The following is a 21,595-nucleotide window of genomic DNA, read 5'->3' as shown; positions in this document are numbered from 1 at the left end:
CTGTGGACCTTACAGAATTTATGCCCATCTTAGATTTATTTGTGAATTTTTTTTTTTTTTAAGACAATTTGGAACTAAGAATTTTTTTTTAATTTTAAAAGATTAATGTTTGGATGTCATGTAAACAGATATTGATGAAAACCACTGATCATCCACTAAGGAAATTGAGGTTCCAAAGCAAGTAAAACAATGTTATCCGCATTTGCCATAACTTTTACTCTCTCACCACTCACTCATAGTTGAAGAACTACATTAGATCAATAACCTCTCCAGCTTAATTACAGGAACCATGTTTACTTCCCATTCAACTAATATATTATTAATAAATTAAACTAATATATTGAACTAATACATTATTTTAAGTACAATTCAAGTTTAAAAATTCATTTAAATATTGTAACTAGTATTTTTTTCAATTTATTAGAAATATTTACATCAACAACAAATATTGTATCAAGTAAATTTGACAAGTACAGCAATTTCAGCAGGCGATTCTACACCACCATATATATATGCTGGTTAAGATTTAACCATAATTATTCACCACAACATCTAGCTAGAATTGGCATAGAGATCAACCCAAACTGTTCATGCTCAGCAGATACCATAGCTGGCAGTAATCACTTAATACTAGACTGCAGTAAACATGGTAAGGGGAGAGACCGATTGTGGGAGGCAGTCCTTAGGTCGGGATGTCCCCAACCCTCCAATTTGCACACTATTATATTATCTCAGGACGATGGGAACATAATACACCGATATTTACAATTATATAAAATATAATGATAAATAGTTATTAAAAAAAAACAAGTGAATTTGATGTTACTGGTTCAGTTCACTTGAAAGACTTGTTTAGAGTAAACGTCCAGTGGTGAAACTCTTACTCTGGGGTTTACATTCACATCATTAAGTCTCTTGGCTAACTTCCGCTTCAAACGACGAGGAGGATTGTCTGGAAGATGAGGAGAGCAGAGGATTGGGATGCTGTATCGAGACTTAATTAGGTCAGAGAAAAAAGAGATGCGAAGATCAATATGAATGGTGAAGCATTAAGAATTTTCGTAGGATTTTAGACTGTAGTGTCTGCAGGCGTTTGGAGTTTGAGGGTTCCGTTGAGCCCCACACTTCTACTCTGTATCTCCTTGTCAGTATTAACAGTGTCTTATAGATTGTCAGTTAGTAATTCAAGTCAAGTTTGGATTTGTGGTCAAGTAGTCTAGTAAGTAGCTTGAAGCGTCTGTTTATTTCTTGTCTGTTACAGTTATTTTTCAATTTTTACTGGTGTAAAAATTCTACATTGAAATGAGAACATAACACGCTGGAGAGATTTCATTTATTTAACTACAAGTCATTGTAAACCTTATATTCAACTAAGCAAAGATACCTATCGAACTAGTCCATGCTCATAATAGATACACCAAATCCACCCTTTCTCTTTTAAGGTATATGCACTATTACAGAATATTTATTTTGTTTTCTGTTGTGCAAATTATAACTAGAATCCATTTGCATATCAATGTACACTTTATTCTGTGTTTTTTTTTAAAAAAAATGAGACATTTTGTTTAAAAATATTATTTATAAGTTCAAAAAAAAATGGCAAAAGGCTCCATTTTTTTATCTATGGAAAAATGAAATTTTCCATTCAACAATAACAGAAAACCTCATTACAAATTAAAATGTCCATTTCCATTTCCTCAAGATCCAAGTGCAAACATAACTTGTAGGTCTTCAATCGACAAATGTTACATCATGGGGGAAATTCCTTTTTGTCATTTATGTTGTGAAGACAGGCAAGAGAAGAGGGGTGTGAATAAGGATGGAGAACAGAGTGATCTCATCTACAAGTCAAAACTAGAACTCCTGCTTCCCAACTCCCGTCGGCGTGACTACACTGAAGCAAGAGCGAAGGAAAAAACTCCCGTGCACATGTCTTCTTTGTTACTCCGCCAACAGCTCTCTGCACGGTATCCTCTGTTTACATTAACAACATGTGAAGTGTGTATTCTAATGTAGAATATAGTCAGTCACTTTTGTGAAATATTATTTTTAGAAGTTTCGCTTAAAATTTCCACAAGATGATCACAAGTAATCATTATTTGAAATAAAAAATTCATTTTGCCACAAATCGTCAAAAATATTGATAAATACGGAGGAGAGGTCGAAACTTCGGGAAGTTATTCAGCAGCTCAAATGTAACAAAAAATATTCTATTCACTCTGACCCGATTCTCAATAGTGTCCAAGATATTTGCAGTTTTAACTTTTCCGTCGATATTCGCGTTTTTCGCCATAAAAACTGCCGTAACTTTTCTATCCTTTATCCTACAACAAATCTGCTTATTCCAAACGAAAGAGGATTAAATTTCCTGCTTAATGCAGAGCCTCAAAACGTTTCTAATAAACAATGAAATTTGTACTTTAATCTCTAAAAAGTTCGTTCTCGATAATTTTTTCTAAAATCGCTACCAACGTTGTTGGGTGACTCCTCGATTCATTTATCATTGAAAAAATGAAACATTTAACAAAAAAAATATTCACCCAAATATTACACAAAAAATATTATTTATTATAATAAATATTTGAGAACATTCTCAAATAGCGTTCCCCCCCCCCCCCACTTTTAGATCAGCTCCTTTCGCTGAATAATTCATTCCACAGCTAAGTTTATAGTAAAATTTACTACATTTAGCAGAAAGAAGAAATACTGGGACTCCATAGTAAATTTACTCTAACATAGTTTCTTAAAACATTGTGAATTAACTAACAATAGAGAAAAAGAGTAGTTAGAGAATAGTGTGTGTTCACATCAGATTTTTTCCTCGAGTAAAAAACAAAAATTCGTAACTTATAATTCCCACTTTCTTCGATTGATAAATTCTCACATTAAATGTTTTATTTAAATTCGATTTCTCTGTTACTTTGGCAGACCCTTCAGACAAAGATACAAGTCTTCTTTTCTAGATTCTTATACTTGTGTATTTAAACTCTTGAACGAAAATGGTATTTCTCACAGAGATTTAAGCATTTTACAAATGCTGTTACGTTGGAATGTAAGTGCGTGATGTTTAATTTCCGTTGGGATGATTGATACTTAAGGAATTCTTGTTTTTTTTGTAAGTATTTGACATTTCATTGATAATAACAAATTCAATGTATCCGCTTCCTCAAAGTAATTTATATCATCTCTACCCAACCAGGTTTAATTAATTATACCCAACTTAAGAAATAATTTAGCTTAATTTATTTATGTATTTTTAATTTTAGGCACGTCGTCCTTTCTTTTTCTTTCTTTGTCCATGTATTATCAGTATTCAAGGAAACTTTTAATAAATTACCCAGCACTGTGAGGGTAGAGGAGCTCAGGAATACAGATATACTTTAGGAGGCATCTTTACTACTTCGTCCTTCATTTGCATAATGGTTTCATATGTAATTGTGTGAATGCTACCTTAGCATGTTCGTTCTTCAACAAATTACCATTTCCATGTAAAGGTAACTTGTTCCCAACATTAATTGTACAAATTTTAAACAATTAGAATTATTTATCATGTTTAGGATTACAGTTTTGGTAAAAATAATTGAGTCAGTTATCAAAATTATTAAAGTTGGGTGCTTTTCAATGTTGCGCTTTTTCGTGTAGTTTTTGACTATCAACCCTTTATACAACAACCCTCCTACTGGCCATTTTTAATATTGAACGCTACATATTTTGATTCACAACTTTAATAGCTTGCGATGATAGGTTCGAAATTGTGTTATTCCAATTTTGTACGGAATACAAACGTAAACTAAGCTTTATAATTAATTAATTCGATTATTGTACACTTTCTTTAATTCTAAACATCTACGATTGTTATTCAGTTTCTTTGGATTCTTTAGCTTTATACAAAGAATTAGAATTCTATTTAAAAGCATCTGCATTTGTACTGCAAAATTTTAATAAACATTAATAATCGCATAAACTTGCCGATACTTCTGAGTCGTTGGGAAGTTGAATTGGCTAAGTTGGACTACTAACATGAAAACAAATAATTTTGTTGTCTAGTTCGGTTATTTCAATCATTTTTTGTTTTTAATTTAAGGCGCGTCAGCATCTCTAAGTAGCGCCCGGAGCCTTCTCAGACTGCTTGATGTGTTTTCAAGAGTATTCCATGGATAATGAGCTGAAGAGACAATTGGAAAAAAAAAATCTAAAGGTAGCAAACCTACAAACCGGAAGCTCCGGTTAGTAAATCCATAGCTACGAGGTGTGGCTATTAAATAACGAGACTATTGCTGTAAAACATTTTATTTTAAATTTATACATATTTAGTTATTATCACCTTCAATATACACCCCTCCCCTATCCCTACAACGCTCCATGTGAATTTACCATTGTTCGAAACAGCGCTGGAAGTCTTTTTCTGTGAGCTCCTGCATGACGCTTGCCGCTTTTTCTTTCACAGTTTCAACGGACTGTAACCGTGTTCCTTTTAATGCAGATTTGACTTTAGGGAACAGACAAAAGTCATATGGGGTCAGGTCAGGCGAATAAGGCAGATGGCCTAAAACTGGGATGTTGTACTTGGCTAGAAACGTCTTGACAGACAATGCAATGTGGGCCGTTTTTGAGCAAGCACCTCACGGTAGTAATGCTGATTAATTATAATCGATATTTTCATCCGTTTTGGACGTGGAAGGGCGACCCGGGCAGCTATCATCTCCGACGTCTTCTCGGCCATCTTTGAAACGCTTGAACCACTCAAAAACTCGCGCACGTGATTAACATTCTTCACCATAAACTTCTTTTAATTAAAGATAAGTTTTAGTAGCGGTTTTATCAAGTTTTGATGTGAAATTTCACGACAATTCGTTGCTCTACTACATGTGCAGTATCATGTTTTCGGCAAAACGAAACTAACACCTCTTATACAAACGACGGTTCCGGTCAGACAGATTTCTCTACAAACACGTGAGACGCTGCAATCGAAAGAGAAGGCTTAACGCTGCACAGCTGTCGATCGTTAGGATTTGGCACATGCATGTTTTTCTTGTAGCAGCATCAGTCTCGTTATTTATTAGCCACATCTCGTATACCAACTTTGCTAATATTTTTCTTTTGTTTCTTTTCTCATCTATGTTGTTTCTTTCATCATAGAAGACTTAGAAGATTGTCAAAGATATCGAATTAGTACTATGCAATGAAGTCTATAAAAAGATAAAAATATTCTCTAGTTAATATTTGGAATAGAAGCTTCAGGATTTCTTGAATAATTACATTCCACGGCGAGTTGAACTGCTAAAGGGCTGTACTGTTCTTCTAAAGAAGATGTACACTGATGCTCGCACATCACACTCTTCTTAAATAATAAACCTTATAAGGTAACAGTGATTTCAGGATGATTTCATTTGAGAGGAAGTAATGAGGATTAAGAAGTAGTAAAAGCACTTCGAAAGACAAGCAGAAAAACAAAAACTGTTAAGCCGTGATCCTTAGTGAACTTGCATGAACCACGCGGTATGGATGGCCAAAAGTTTTCTCTTTTGATCTTAATTCTAAAAGTAGAAAACCCACGCAATACTCAATAAATCTTTTTTAGAAAAATTGGACAATTTAAATAACGGTTTTTTAGTTACTGAAACCCTAAAAAAAACTCTGTACACAACAATATGTCCCCTCTACGACGAACTAGCAACATAACATAGTATGTTGTTGAGGACAAGTTTTAATGATGACGTCGTGGCCTCAAATAAATAGAAAAGCAATTCTTATTTATACTAGAAAAGCTAGAAACAAATTACACTTGGTTCCATCTGTTCGTAGTGGAAAAGAAAAACGGGAAAGGATTTTAGAAAATAACTCGTTTAACATAATTTATTTATTTTAGACACCCACCTAATTCCTATTTGACCAATGTTTCTTTAAAAACAAGCTTTATTAAATGTATGAATATTTGACAAACATAAATACTTTTACTGTAATTTTTTACACATCCTTTGTAAATAATGGACATCCAATTATAGTTATCACAAAGGTACCCCAATTTATATAAACCGGTCGAGACCTGTTTAAAAGCACACTATTTATTTCTACATTTACTCATAAAGGTTGGAAGGGTATGCCAAGGAAATGGGCAAATACTGGAGAACGAACTGAGAAAGGCAAGCGTAGTAGGAAACCGGAAGTCACGCGTCGATAAATCACGTCGCGAATAGGAAACTCGATTCTCTGCCTAACAAGCAAGAAAGGGTGAGAGATGATTCCTGAATTACTTGAGTAGGATGGGGACTATTACTAAAAATCCATCCAAATATTGTGGATAGAGGAAATACCTTCTATTCAAATGTATGTTTTTAGATTAATTATGGAGCTATAATTTAATTTAAATTGACTTAAGTAACTAATTTTTCGCAGCTAGAATTTAACCACTATAGCTTGAACTATAGCTTGTTTTAAAATAAACGTCAATGTACTTAATTTCTGCATTGTAACCTGCCCCTGAGATACCTACTAATTCGCGTGGGATGATTATTCTGTACTTTATAAAAATGTTTTTTTTTAACCACCCTACACATTTCTGTCAAATAACACTGATCCAATCTAAGGTCAATTAAACGAAATGATTGTCATAAAAAAAAAAAAAATAGTAATAACAAATTGTGTCTATATAAATTTCCTGTATTTCAAGACATATCTTTCAAGTAAATTACTAGATTACCTGAGATTGGAGCGGCATAACGCGAGAGGCAGTCACAGCTGATTGCGAAACACTGACCGGAATCACAGTTAGCTGCTGACTGGCTCACCCCTGCAGGCGGTCGTACTGTCAGGGCGCATGTCGTAATCCACCACCGAGAGGCACCCTCTTGCCGCCCCTTTATGCTTTCCCTTCAGTTTTCTAAAGTACCTGACAATAGTTGATGTAGAATCAAGATTAAAACAACCAGCTTCGCTTAAAGAATGATAGAATGAAATCAGACGAGTTGAAGCAAGTTAAAAGAACGATACGTCTATATTATTATTTTCAAATAAAACAGGTTATTTATAGTAACACATTTTACTTTAATAGTCATTAGAAAAAAAATCTTATTCAAAGTAAAAACTTTTGACGCCAAAAAAAAGAAGTTTCGCCTATATTTGGAAAATTGTATGATGTTCTTATATCTGCAGTATCACATAAACGGTCGTGTTAGGGGGAAATGAACTAGCCACTTCTTAGAGATCGTGACGCTGCAGGGCAGTTATCGCAGTCAAATGAAGCGTACAGCACTTTTACTCATATTCGAAGCATTTCCACAGTACTCACAGAGTCTACAGAGGTACCTGATGTGTGGACCTACCTTAGTTTGACATACCCACGAGAAACCTATGGTCAACAAAACACTCACCGAACGTACACACGTAACATTTTAGAGGTGCATACACTCTATGCAAACAACGTCACTTTCGGGAGCCACAATAGATCATTGAAGTTGTAATGGTCTTGGTTTCAGCCACTCTTTACAATCTACCATTCGTATCTTCTATTTTTAAAAATCAAATAATAACGGAGACTGCCAGTTCACCAAAAACAATAGAAATTTGATTCCATATCCACTAGTGTTGGAGACTACAACTTGGTTCATTGTATACTCGTGTAGGAGACTACAAACTGATTCATTATTCACTCGAGTTGGAGATAAGAACTTGGTTCACTACGTACTCTTGTTGAAAATTAACATTTGGGGCACATTCACTCTGGAAGATTACAGTTTGAGGCTCTGTCTAATTGTATTGGAAACTAAAATTGTATTCACTATCTACTTGTGTTGTAAAAAGTAATCGCCTATTTTTTTCAGGCGGGGCTTAACGTCCAACTACCAATTAGGTGTCGTGGATGGGGCGGAAGCTCATACTTTACTATAAAAAAAATTTTCTAACAAATAAAAAATTGCCATACGCGGTATTCGAACTGGGGATCTCCCACTTACAAAGCCACGCTCTTGACCGCTAGACTAACACCTGCATTCATTGTATTCTCGTTTTAGACAATACAATTTGATTCACTATTCACTCTTGTTGAGACTACAAAATTGAGGACACAGTTCACACAACTTGGAGGCTTCAATTTTAAACACTATTTACTGTAGTTGAAGCATAAATTTGATTCACTATCTGCAATAATGTTGGAGACTACAATTTGGTTTACCATGCACTTGCACAGAAAGCTATAGTTTGGTACTGTGTTTGAGATAATCTCAAAAACGGAAAAATCTATTTAGTATTTGGAACTTCTAGTCGAAGATTTTGACCAACGCAAATGTCAAAGAAGGGATGGTTCTACATTCTTAAGTAGATTTCCAGATTAGGACAATCCTGTCTGAACCAATTAGTACTGGCTTTAAAATAGAATGTCATACTAGAAAATGCAAAAATTCTAGTCAAACTAATTTTGAGATAAAATGGTACAGGGAAAAATTCAATATTTCAGGACAAACTAGGAGAATTTTCTTCATTTAGTGTGGTCCTTCCAAAATTATTTCCAAAATAGGTCGTAGATGTCTGAACCATCCATCTTGTCAGTGAAATGTAAAGTTAGAGATGGAAATGCAGCAGTTCTGACTATAGTTGGAAAATATGTCCACATTTATTGTGGATCTTGCTATAATATTATCGGTTTCAGACTCTTTCAGTATAATATAGTACTGGCTTTGCGATAGAATTTCAAAGGAAAAGTGTAGTATTTCTAGCCGTTCTACAAGGAAAAATCTCACATTTAATTTGGTTTTTGCAAATTAGGACGACCCTAATATGCAGTCTGTACCATTTAATACTGGTATTGAAACAGTATGAGTTACAGAAAGATGCAGAATTTCTGGCCAAGCTAGCAGAATGTTCTCATATTTAGTAGGGTTTATGCAATACGAGTAAATTTAGATGAACCATTCTGCATTATCTAGTACTGGCTTTGAAATAGAGAATCTTGGTAGAAACAAATGCAATATTTGCGACCAAACTAAGAAGATACATTTTGTGCGGTCTTTACTGAACCATCCAGTACTGGCTATGAAGTAGAATGTAAGAAGGAATAATGAGTTAAAAAGAAAAATGCAGTATTTTTGACTATACTAGGAAAATATTTCCATATTTACAATGGTTTTTGCTATAATATTACCGGATAAGAACGACCCTATCAGTATAATATAGTAATTGCTTTGCGATAAAATGTTAGTGGGAAAATGCAGTATTTCTAGCCATTCTACAAGGAAAATCTCACAATTAGTTTGGCTTTTGCACTGCTATTTCCAGATTAAGACGACCCTGTTTGAACCATTTAATGCTGACATTGAAATAGAATGAGATAGGGAACATTGCAGTATTTGTGGTCATGTTTGATTAGATCATGCTTGAATAGATTGTTATCATATTTAGCATGGTTTGTGCAATACTTTTAGATGCTCACTTCTACATTATCTAGTACAGGCTTTGACATAAAGTGATGGAGGAAATTATTCAATAAAGTACAGTGAAGTAATGCCTGTCTTTCTTGACTACCTGTCTTTACAATCTACTACTTACTTCCGGGAACGAGTCTGCCGGGAACGAGGAGATTCTTACTAGCATAGAACATGTTCTATAGAATCACTTTTGTTCTACCAGAAGTTCTACTTATTCTAACAGAAGCAATTATCTTATTTTTCTCTTCGGCACACACACTTCTTCGAAACTGCTGTGTGACATGTGACTGTTTATTTCTTTTAAGAACAATTTTCCTAACAAAGGAGACCTTTTTGTCTTCATCATAACTTTTGAGTTTTATATGTGGTTAAATTTTTGATACTTTAGCCAGCGAAACATCCTTATCACACACTTTCAGGATGAACATTTTTCTTTCGACACTAAGAATTTTAATCTTCTTAAAACGTCATTGCTAAACCCCCTCATTTACCTCAATTTCCTTAATTTCTTTGTCTTAATTCTCCAAAATCCTCTCTCTGGGCATTCGAGGCGAGATCAAAGGATAAACTATTCGACTCTTAGCTCTCAAAACAAGAATTTTCTGTTAAAACATTATTGTGAAAATTTGAGACTTTAGTCTTAAAGGGAAGATATTTTGCATCTTACTAATGGGATGGGCTAGACTGAAAATAAATTGTTCTGAAACAGCAACCGTTTAAGCTTGACAGAAATTAAGAAACACTTTTTATAAGTAGTCACTCGAAATATAAAATTTGAACTTTAGTATTAATTAATTTAAGAGTATCACTTGATAAAAAAACAAAAACAAAAAACCTTTTGAAAATCTATAAATAAATTTTTTAGATATCTATAAACAAAACAGGAAAACGCCTTTGACTGAAATTTAGCGAAGGATGTCAACCATAGCTGATGTAGAAATATTCAAGAACTATTAATTAATCAACTTTGATCATAATAAATAATCTTTATTTTGTTATATGTCACATAAGTTTTTAAAATTTCAAAAATTATTTTTATTTTCATGACTTATATTGTAAATATAATTTTAACAATTTTGTTCAACAAAATTTCATATTAAAATAGTATATATAATATGAAGTTATAAATAATGTCAAATACGTTATAATAATTAATTTACTTTAAAATTATCAGAAATATTAGAAAACATAGTAAAATTACAAACACATTTAAAGGAAAAAACTAAGTTAAAACTAAGTCTTAAATAAGACATGCACATTATGGTTAATTTAATAATACCGAACCCTTATAAATTCAACTTTTCAGACCTCCATTATAGTAGATGGGGCGAATGATGCAGTTTGTCTTTTGAATAGATCAAGAGTTAAAGAAGAAAGAAATATGGGAATTGAATGATGTATTACTAAAACTGATTCAACTAAATCCGATAATGTTCTGGAGAATTCTGTTTCCAACAACTCCATCCCTCCACTGTTATTCATCTGAAATCATAATTTAATCATTAAAGCAATGACTCGGATTGTTATTATTCTGAAAATAGCAACAAAATTCATCAATGTATTCGTAATTCGACGAAATGACTATTTTAAATTATCATTTATATCCCTTAATTTTTAAAACAATCCTTAGTGCTATATATGTAACCTGTTTCTTAAAATGGAGAAGTCAAATATAACTATATAAACCTTTATTCTTAATCAAATAGTATTCCCTCTAAACAATCCTTCCAATTCCTCCAGTAGGTTAAGTATGATCTTGGACTGTACCTCGACAAAAGCTTCACCTTCACGCAAACGACAGGTATCTTAGGTTAACGAATAATTAAAATACTATTTGATAAATGATCCAAAATCGACTCTTCTGAACGAAAAGACTCCACCTAAAGACATAAACTATACGGAACAACAAAGCTGTCCAATCCAAAAGCCTATCTACCATCGTGAACGCATCCTTTTATGTATCCAAACTGACCTAAAAATCCCATTTGCCCTTGACATAGCTCAATCCCGTTACATCTAATTCTTAACAAGCCCGAAACTGCAATTCGCTCATAAGTGACCTGACCCAAACTACCATTCCCAGAATCCCTCTCAAAAGCTAAAGCGTCGATGACCTCGCGATCACAAGATAGAAAAGGGCAATCTTACTTAAAATTCACCTCATTGGCATCTTACGTTAATCGACCAACTCATGATGGTCACAGTTGAATAGCTCTCATTCACTTCTTTCAACTTTTTTTTTTTTTTTTAAGTGGCAATAGGTACTTGTACAGTTAATAATGAAAGCAAAAATAAAATTTTTCTAACGAAGAATCTAAGGAACGGTTCCCATTAGAAAACTTAATAATCTGAAAATGTAATTGAATAAAATATTGTGTATTCTTACATCTTACTTAGTGAATTCAAACAAGATTATTATCTTGGATTGTAAGATACAGCAAAAAGAATCGTTATTACATTTAATTCGTTCAATGTACCTTGAATATAAGATGTTGATCTTGTGAATCAGCATAAAGGCTAGACAGCCTATACACTTTGTTCGGCAATGCATCCACTTTGTACCCTAACAGTGCATAAATTGCTTCTCTAAATTCATGTCCAGTAGTTTTAAAAGCCTCTTTTAAGCGTTGATTTTGCATTTCTAATCTCTTTACTTTTTCCCGGAATTCTGAAAGATAAATTGCTATAGAAACAATTACTAAATTTAAAGACATGAAGTCTTGAATTTACTACCTTTGAGTTCTTTAGTAGTTTCACTGTTGACATTGGCTTGAACATTTTGTGTCAAATCATTAACGTTGCCTTCTTCCATCAGTCTCAAACGTTCTCTTAATTGCATCAATTCTTTCTCTAATTTTTCTATAACACAAGTTCTTTCTTCCATTGCAACTGAAGTAGGATTCATTCTGAGAATGAAGTAATATAGTTAACACTCTATTCATATATTTAAAACAAACATAAAACAGGGAAGAAATTAGCTTAATGGTTATGCAATGGACTTTCATGTTCGGGTATCTATATATAGATATTTTCTTTCTAGAAGCCTACACTACTCGCAAGTGAATGATTAGTTTATAATGAGATCAATTCGGAGGACGGCTGTGCTTTGACAAGGCTGTTAGCGCTAATGAGCTTAAACTTTAAGAATGGAGATGGTAAATCCGACCACTACGTTCTCGTGGAGCCTACAAACAATTCCTCTTAGTTCCTTCACAGAGCTCGAAAACAGAGACAATTTGAGACAATTAAAAGTTATCTTCGATCACAAGTGTGATCTTTCTGTGAGGTGGGAAAACTATTAGTCACCTTCAGAATATCTGGGGTAGACATTAAGGAAAGGGAAGGATATCGTCGCTATGAAGCACGATATTCTTAATGCTGCTCTGCTCTCCTCACAGAACTCTCCTAGCATTATCCGAGGCTTCTTGTGACCATGTTTTGCCCAGACATGACTTGGTCGAAAACGGAGCTTCCGAGGTACCGGACGCCCACTCAGCAGCCTTTCCTAGTTATTGAATGATGGTTGAATATGAATAAATTAGAACATCCCAATATTTTAACTTGGGCCGATTTTGGTATATCTGAGAAGGCTTTGCGGTGTGAGGTGCACTGAATAACAGGGAGGTTGTACACTTGGCTACCGGCTCCAATCTCTTCATAAAACTTCTGAAGAGAACTTTATTTCTTTTCATTCGTTCCCACCAACCTTAGTATAAAGGGAAGCATCGAAGACATGGCATGCCCCACGCTTACTAGAAGCTGAGAAGTTTCCAGAGGTTATTAGCTGACGATTTTTCTCACGGGTCATTGACGATTAAGAGCTCTTAAGCACTTCGAAGATATTGTGGGGAGAAAGGAAACTCCAATACACCTCCTAATTGAGTGCAACGTCCTATCAATAGAGTAATTAGACGTTTGGGAAGTAACCGGTGCTGGTGGAAGATAATCTCTCCTTAGAACCCTCTCGGATTCTGAGACTTCTTAAATATCTGGGACTGGAGGAGATGTTTTGGGGAAACGCCAAACACCAGGTACGGGGAGCCAACAGATCTTGAATGAGTGCATCATTTCCCGTTATCAAAAAATAAATGAATACATAAATATAAAAAAGATATGAATAAGTCAAATGAAGCTGTTACTTTAAAAACGTAGCTCTGATACCTACTTGAAATGTAATATTCTGGTGTTCTGGGTGTTAAAGTCACCTTTTAAAGCTCTATGTTCAAGCTCATATTTCAAACCATCAATGGTCTTCGTCAATTTTTCGTTTTCTTCTTTCAACTTATCCAGTTCAGCAGAATTAGATTGATTTTTTTCATTACCTACAACTAAAAACAGAAGAATCGAAGTGAAATCATGAAATCTATAACATTCATTAGAACTTTCTTATAGGTTCACGTCATTTCCCCAGCAGAATTTCTTAATTTCAATTTTTTTTTATGGCTAACGTAAGAACTCTACCCTGCAATCCTTCCTAATATTCTAGAACTAATTAATTCGTAAAATTTTCTCTCTCTTTAGTTTTCAAAACCTTTTTTCTTACCATTTATTGAAAAAATTATGCTTGGGCACTTCTGATGAATCCACAATACTTTAGTTTCTGAGTACATATTTTAACACAGAAACTAAATATACATACATTTTATCCGTCGAAGCACGTATATTTTTCTTAATTCTAACCGGCTTCCTATTTTCATCCGTTATCAGAGGATGATTCGTCAGTTTGGTAAAAGAATTTGACTTCTCCTAAAGGTGCCTTTGCAACATGCGAGCCAAGATATATTCTAATTTTACCACAAATGGTTATTAGGCCCCATTTGTCTCCACTTACAGCATTTGAGAAAATGAATAAGAATGCTCATTTGGTTGGTGTAAATAGAAATGGTAAAAACCACTGGTTCTTGAAAAAATTATTACCACTCGCCTAGCCGAGTGTTTTTTGTTTAATTAATTTTACTTTCGCTTACGATAATACTACGGTAGTAGGGCAATATTGAGCTTGTAACAAATATTCGAAATCTAGATTTCATCAAAAATATCCACTTTTAGTCTCTTAAATCCAAAAAATATTTCTATGTGTGTGTCGCAAGGTAAAATGTATAAATTAATATGTAAACCAACTGATTCTTATTGTTTATAATTTAATTTTTCATTCTCGTAAATAGAGAAATAAAAATATATTGACAGAAACAGAGAATAAAACTATTTTGAAGTCAATATTTGCCTACAAGCAATGGACAAAAAATAAGCTGTGGCTTGAACTCTCAAGACTTGCTCGATCTACAATAAATTCTCGTGTGTTGACTCAAAGGAACACCTAAACTTCTCTCAAAATAGCATTATTTAAATTAAACTGTCCTCTACCGGCCGATTGACACGCTATACTGACGCACCATACAGACAACATCTACTTAGAACTGTACAACTACATCCGAACCAATAACATAACCATCTAACAGTAATAAAGTAATTATAGTTCCTCCATAACATCTTGTGACCCCTCACACACGTAGTAAATCCAATTGTTCAACCTTAATTAGGCGCAAGGACACAGTACCAATGGCTAATTTGCGTTGTACAATAAGGCCAAAAAAAAAAAAAAATTTGCTTCAATTAACAAATTTAAAGAAAATTAGAAAGCATTGAGGAAGCAGTGATAGGGTACTTCAAGTATTTTAGAAATTTTCCAGGAACTAAGAATTTTATTAATATAAAACACTTAAAACCGTACATTATGCCGAAATTGTATTTTAGAGGAACGAATACCTAACACTTCTCCCAAGAGACCCCTTTTATCTAATTGCTCTAAAAAAAAATTCTCAAATAAAAATTAACATCACATTCAACCCTCCTTTATAATATGTAGGAGGGTGCGAAGTCGTACAATTTACTTAAGAGAAATAAAAGACAATGACCCTTAAGAGAAAAGTCTATCTACTCTCTTAATAGCAATTGTATACTAATAGCTCTTAATAGAATTTGTCTTAACAGAAATTTCCTAAGTGAAGTAAATCTGGTTCGAGAGATTTTGATCGTGAGCATGGGTAAGGTGTCAAGTTTCAACTTTCGACGATCTTTCACATACAGGGGACCTCTTAAGTACATTTTCGAAAACTCGAAATTGAAAATTTGGCATGATTGCAATGCTTTCCTTAACTACAAGAGAAAATAATAAAAAAAAATTGATTAATTTAGATGGTACTTTCGCTTTAACGGACATACTGATATATCCTCAGATCATTTAAAGAAAAGTAGAGAAATAAAGCAGAAAATAAAACCTTTCTTTGAACTTGATGTCTTTGTCTAGTTTAATTAAAGTAAACTTAACTTTTTAATAACTTCACGACTTTAACATTAGAGCAACTTTAACATGAAAGACACGTGAATTAACTTTCTAGATTATAGTCAGCTTTTTTGTCTTCAGAGTATGTTATTAATAGAATTCCTTTATTTCTCTTTTCTCTTTAACGCAATAACCTATAATTATTTTTATCTTATTGTAGAAAGATATTTAACTAAAAGTAGCAAGCAGAATTATGATTACTTTAACTTTTATTATTAACTTTTTTACAAAAACTACCTAACGAAGAAGCAATAAGAGAAGGATCGGCTTCTATCTGTTGCAGTTTCTTTCGATATCCTTCAACTAACTTTTCTAAAGCTTCAACCCTGGAATCTATCTGAACGCCTCCAATAGTCATTTCTTTCTGACATGAATCCACCAGACTACGAAGATCGTTGCGCTCCTTAAATAAAGAAAACAAAAAATAAATCAATAATAATTTTCGAATGGAACAAAATATACATTCTTGATCGGTAGCTCATTTGCAGCACCCATAAAACATTGAAATGTGCAAAAATTTCGACATCCACTACACCTAGTCAGACACTAGCCTCATTATCATCGCTTACATTAATTACTGTTTGATTTACACAGTTACATTTCAAAACAATTTTAGTAACACTAAATAGATAAATAAATAAATATTTGTTGTGTTTATTTACCCAAGTTATTAATGCGTTTTGTTTTTTAAGCCTCTTAAAATTCTTGTTACAATTATCTAATTCCTCTTTTACAGCAGCAAGTTCTTCCTTTAACTTTGTACACTCAGTAGCCATCGTCTCCTCTGTTTCTTCTAAACGTTTCAACCTAAACATATAATTCATTTTTAGAAAATCGACTAAACTAACGTTGCCATGAACAATGTTTTGTATTATTAAATTGAAAATGACGTACAAATTCAAGAAAATTATGCAGAAGTATTTTTGGCCTCTTAAACTTAGCAAACCAGCCATTTAACAAGAATTTAACAGATTCAAGTAAATTGGAAAAGAGAGTTTAAGCCTATACAGATTAATTTTGTAGCACTGCGCAAAAAAAATTGGAGGTTTTAAAATGAGCAAAAACTCTAAAAGGTAATGAAGTAATGAACAATAATCCAGGACTAATCGTACGAAATAAGACAGACGAGAAAATCGCTAACCCTGTATTTGCATAAGGATAGGAGCACACAGGACTGGGCGTTCTTTAAATATGATAAAAGCGATTATTAATAATGAAATGTATAAACTAAAGCAAGCTTGGACAATAAGATAAGTGGTCTATGGTATCCACGCAGGCTTCCGCACCTTCAGAAATAAATGAATATGATAAAGACCTGATCATGAAGATCTTCAAATGAAGTCTGATCCATGGAAGTCTAAGGTGTTTACGTAGCGGGAGGGACCGGTTGCTGAACTGGTTATGTAAAGAGATCTAGAATGGAAGAAACAAGAGTTCGAAAAAGTGGAGAGAGGGATTGTCTCGCAGAGCTAATAATTAAATGTCACTTTGAATGCAGGCAATGAGGAAAGCCATTGGAAATGTTATTAATGGAAGATCAGAATATAGAAAATATAACCAATACTTCAGTTTTTCTGCAAAGCGTTGCATTTGTACTACTAAAATAATGTAAAAATGTTTACTTGTTAGCCAACTGGAGACGCTGTTCTTTTTCGGAAAGATTTCTGTCTTGCACCTGCCTAATATATTCCAACAGTTTGTGTGGAGTGACATTATTAATTTCATTACTTCTTCCTAATACTTCCTCGCAAACCATTCTATACTCAGCAAGGCGACTCTCAACTAAACCTAATTCCACCCTAGTCGCTGTCAATTCTCGTTCCCTTTCCTCCAGTCCTTTCAGTCTACCTTTTAATTCTTCTACCAGTGATTCTAGGTACACTGTATTGTTTACATTTTCCCTAAATCAAAATATTTATACATATACATATATATATATATATATAACATTTATGGTTGATATCAATGTATTATTTTTTACTACCTTTTTACATGTTAAGATTAAATTGAAATCTTACTTTAACTTCGTGTTCTGTTGAGTTAATTGCTTCAATTGTTTCTCTAATTCAGTGTACTTCAGAAGCTTAACTTGTTGAGCTTTTACTACAGAAGCAGTTTCAGCTTCACTTTTTATTTCTGATTCTAGTTCCTAAAAATATTAAATAATTTTAAACATTTTCATGAAATGACTGATACAAATAAATGAAAAGAGCTAATAACCTGAAGGTATCTGAATTTTTTTTTTTTTTTTTTTTTACAAAACACGCTTACTGTGATGTAAAGTCAAGTCTATAAGTTGCCTATTATTTCGGGCGGGCTTTCCGTCCAACTACGAATTGAATTAATGTAATTAGGTGTCGTGGACGAAGGCGACTAGCAAACATACTTTACTGTAAATTTCTTTTATTAACCATTAAATAAAATCCAAGGTCTTAGACCGGGAATCGAACCCAGTACCACAATTCGTGTTAGCTTTACAGGTCTCGCCTCTACCTGCTCGGCTACTGTGGCGCCTTACTGTGAAGTACCTACAACATTCTTTTCTATTACCTTCGAGTATCATCTGCTACTTTTTTATTTTTATAATTTATCATGAACAAGATTGTGTGTCAACAGCTACATATACAAAACGAAGTCAAGGCTACAAGGGCTTCGATTCTTTAGTCGGTATTTCTTTAGTTGTTCTTGGAACTTGCTGCGTATTTTCTTTCGAACATGACGTTCGACAGAAAAGATTTTTCCCTTCAGTCTATTCACATCCCTCTCCAATTTAACAGAAAAACAAAATAAAAATATAAAACTGCAGTTTTACGAGTAAGTAACAATATATTCACTAAGTGGAACTGAAAGTGTGCCACTAAAAAAAAAGACACTATCAGGGGCATATCTAAACGTTTTTGGGGATTAAGTTTGAGAAGTAAATCCATTACTGTTTTTACTTTAAAACTATTTTTCCACTTCGGATACAACACAATCACTTTTTTTTAATGAGAATGTTTCTGAGATATGTTGGCATTATAATTCTGCAATGATCTATCTTAATTGCAAAAGAGACATTATTACATGACATTTTGTGCGGTTCTCGGAAGGTTCGAGAATAAAAGAAGGGTGAGCAGAGGAACGTCGCTAATCTGAACAATGATAGCTAATGAATATTGGTTTTAAGAAGAAGCTAGTTGCAACATAATTGTGCAGATGAAATAATAATAATAATAATAATAATTTAAAAAAACATATTCGTACATAGATATTCGTACCAATCTAACAATCCAACCATGAAAGGAATATTTATTATGAATAATTATTATTTCATCTTAAATACTTCCTTGAAGTAGTTTGTTGGAGAAACAATAAAAAGCTTTCCACCTCAAAATCTATTTTTCCACTAACAAACTCCATGTGTATTATTACACCGAATGTATTCATTTGTATATAACTCAATCAGCTTGTGCCTCTCTGATTGCTTTTCTTAACTTTTCAACTTGATCACATAGTGACTAACATGTTTCAGACATAACTTCAGTTAAATTTCTTTCTTTCATTGGGTATTTTCACTTCCTTTTGCTTTTTGTTCATTCTTTTACGGAATGGATGCATTAAAATAAATTATCTATTGTACTTCACTGCACGATACATGTATATGTTTTAAACCGACACTTATTTCCGTTATAAAAACTCTGCCTGTTGGCCTATTTGTTTAGTACACTAAACCACAGTTATGATTTGACTCAAAACATTACTAAATTTCCAGACATTTAATAACATACCTCGTTCTAGTCTAGATTAAGCAGGATTAGAAAACAGATAATAGCGTAAAAAAAAATACAAGAGAAAGTGTTTAATTATAATTTAATAAATACCTTTATCCTTAAATTAGCACAACTCAATTGAGCTTTGGCTTCTTCTGCCTCTCTGGTAGCTTTTCTCAACTTTTCAACTTGATCAGATAGCGTACTAACATGTTCCTGTAATAACTTCAGTTCAAACACTTGCTTACTGAGAATATTTTCATTTTCTTTTGCTTTTTGTTCCAAGGAACGCACTGAATCTTCAGCCTTTAAATAAGATATATTTATGAAAATTAATAGAAAGAGTAAAACCATACTATTTTAAAATAAGACTTTAACTTTTAAGTTGATCTTAAAAAAGATAAAATAAAAACAGCAGATGATGATAAGTAAAAATAAAATCTAACAAATAACTCCTTTTTGCCTGTCCACAATTTTTTCTTTGTAAAGACGATATTATTTTATTATTTATTTTTTTATTTGCAAAATTATACATATCACTGACTCTCAATAAATTAAACAGGCCCAGAACTCCTCAAATTGCAGGTACAGTTCTATAGTGAAACGGATAAACCGTTTAATTGTAAGAGTGTCGTGTTGTAAGATTGTTTTGTAAGAAATATTTTAGAAGAAATAGAAAATAAATAAACCTCAGTTAACTTTTCCTTCAGTTTACTGTTTTCTTCGAAAAGATCGATTGATTTTGATTCCAGCTCAGTTCTTTCACGATTCAAACTTTCCATAGCCAGCGAAAGCTCATCTCTTACTTTCTCCTCTCTTCTTTTTAAAATTTTTACCCTTCTTTCCAACTCTGTCACCTAAAAATCCTAATTAATCTATATCTTTGCATTCTTGAAATTACTTGCTACGACTAGAAAAAAATCAAAATTGTATTACTTATATTTTACTTTTCATAAAACATTATAGATATACCGTATTTCTCTCCTTCTCAAGATCAGCCTTGTAAGCAGCTTTTTCCTGCTCACTTAGAGCGGTAGCTATATTTTGGAATCCGTTAAGCTGCGAAATTCTATTTTCTAACACTTTAATTTGAGCTCTTGCTTGTCCAAGTTCGGATCTCAAATGCTGTGTTTCCCAAGGTGTTCCTTTAATTAACAAATACATTTAAGGAGGAAATCAATTAAACTTCACAAAGTTAAATATAAGTTCAGAAACTTACCAACTGAAGTGTTACACTCGTTTTCGGAGTCGACACTATCATCGTAGGATTTTCTTCTTCGCTTTTTAATTAGAGAGTTATTAAGATTCAAAACAGTTTCATCGAAAGGTTTTTTATTCAAATTATCAGATTTGGAAAAGGAGTACGGTTTTGATGTTTCTAATACAGGAAACTCACTATTCCTTGTCTTCTTTAAAATGTTTCCTCTACCACGAAATTCATCTAACATTCTTGATACACAAGTTATATCTTTGTCCTCTTCCATCTCAAAAGATAATCAAGTGAACGTTTCAAAATTTATATAAACAATAAAAACAATAAACTAACCTACAAATTCAAATGCTAAACGGACTTACTTGAAAAATCTATAGGACTATCGATCTTAATTAATTATGAAAAATGGATAAGTAATTTAATAATTGCAAGAATATATAAAATTAACTTCATTAGAAAAAAAAAACATAAAAAAGTGTTATGTATCAATTTTAAAATTTGTAAATGTTATTGGGCGGGGGACATACTTATTAAGTAACCGTTTCGCAACGTATTTGTTTCCTGTTAGTGGGATCTTAGGGTTTATCTTGATTTTAAAATGGTTAATTAAATTTTAAATATTATATTTATATAAATATTTATTAATCTTACTTCCAATACATTCTTTCTTTCATTAAATTTTTCATTGGCAATTAATGCCAGACAACTTGTTTAATCTCTTTTTTCAATTTTGAAATTTCGTTTGCATACGCGAGATCCTGACTTATAAAAAAAAAGTGCCTTCGACATCTAGCTAGGAATTATGTGTAATTCTTTGCGAGCTGATAATAAAGAGCAGTATACCAATTAAAAATGATTGAATGAATGAATG

At 32.9% G+C, this 21,595-nt stretch overlaps 2 protein-coding genes across 3 annotated transcripts in view; both read right to left on the bottom strand.

Moving 5' to 3' along the window:
- The window catches only part of Lar (tyrosine-protein phosphatase Lar), an 855,139-nt gene extending 848,374 nt beyond the window's left edge, over window positions 1-6,765 (bottom strand). The window contains exon 1 of the mRNA XM_074118628.1: window positions 6,701-6,765. The gene's annotated coding sequence lies outside the window, so the exon portion shown is untranslated. The remainder of the gene's footprint in view (window positions 1-6,700) is intronic.
- Window positions 6,766-10,409: 3,644 nt separating this feature from the next.
- LOC141461748 (mitotic spindle assembly checkpoint protein MAD1-like) lies at window positions 10,410-21,230 on the bottom strand. Of its 2 annotated transcripts, XM_074143055.1 has the most exons (13): window positions 21,087-21,230; window positions 20,731-20,995; window positions 20,484-20,656; window positions 20,201-20,368; window positions 19,623-19,817; window positions 17,781-17,911; window positions 17,385-17,663; window positions 16,425-16,569; window positions 16,000-16,165; window positions 13,585-13,747; window positions 12,153-12,325; window positions 11,897-12,087; window positions 10,410-10,901 (listed from the first exon to the last, which is right to left on the bottom strand). In XM_074143055.1, the coding sequence occupies exons 2-13, from the start codon at window positions 20,993-20,995 to the stop codon at window positions 10,722-10,724; spliced, it is 2,229 nt and encodes a 742-aa protein (XP_073999156.1). In that variant the 5' UTR covers window positions 21,087-21,230; the 3' UTR covers window positions 10,410-10,721. The 2 variants fall into 2 exon arrangements, with proteins under 2 accessions (XP_073999156.1, XP_073999147.1); XM_074143046.1 differs by lacking the exon at window positions 21,087-21,230 and having other exon boundaries at window positions 20,731-21,075.
- Between the last annotated feature and the right edge of the window lie 365 nt (window positions 21,231-21,595).

This window comes from Rhodnius prolixus, unplaced genomic scaffold (assembly GCF_049639745.1).
Source record: "Rhodnius prolixus isolate KJV_2025 unplaced genomic scaffold, Rpr scaffold_1, whole genome shotgun sequence".
Classification (NCBI taxonomy): domain Eukaryota; kingdom Metazoa; phylum Arthropoda; class Insecta; order Hemiptera; family Reduviidae; genus Rhodnius; species Rhodnius prolixus.
This window is presented reverse-complemented; position numbering and strand designations above follow the sequence as displayed.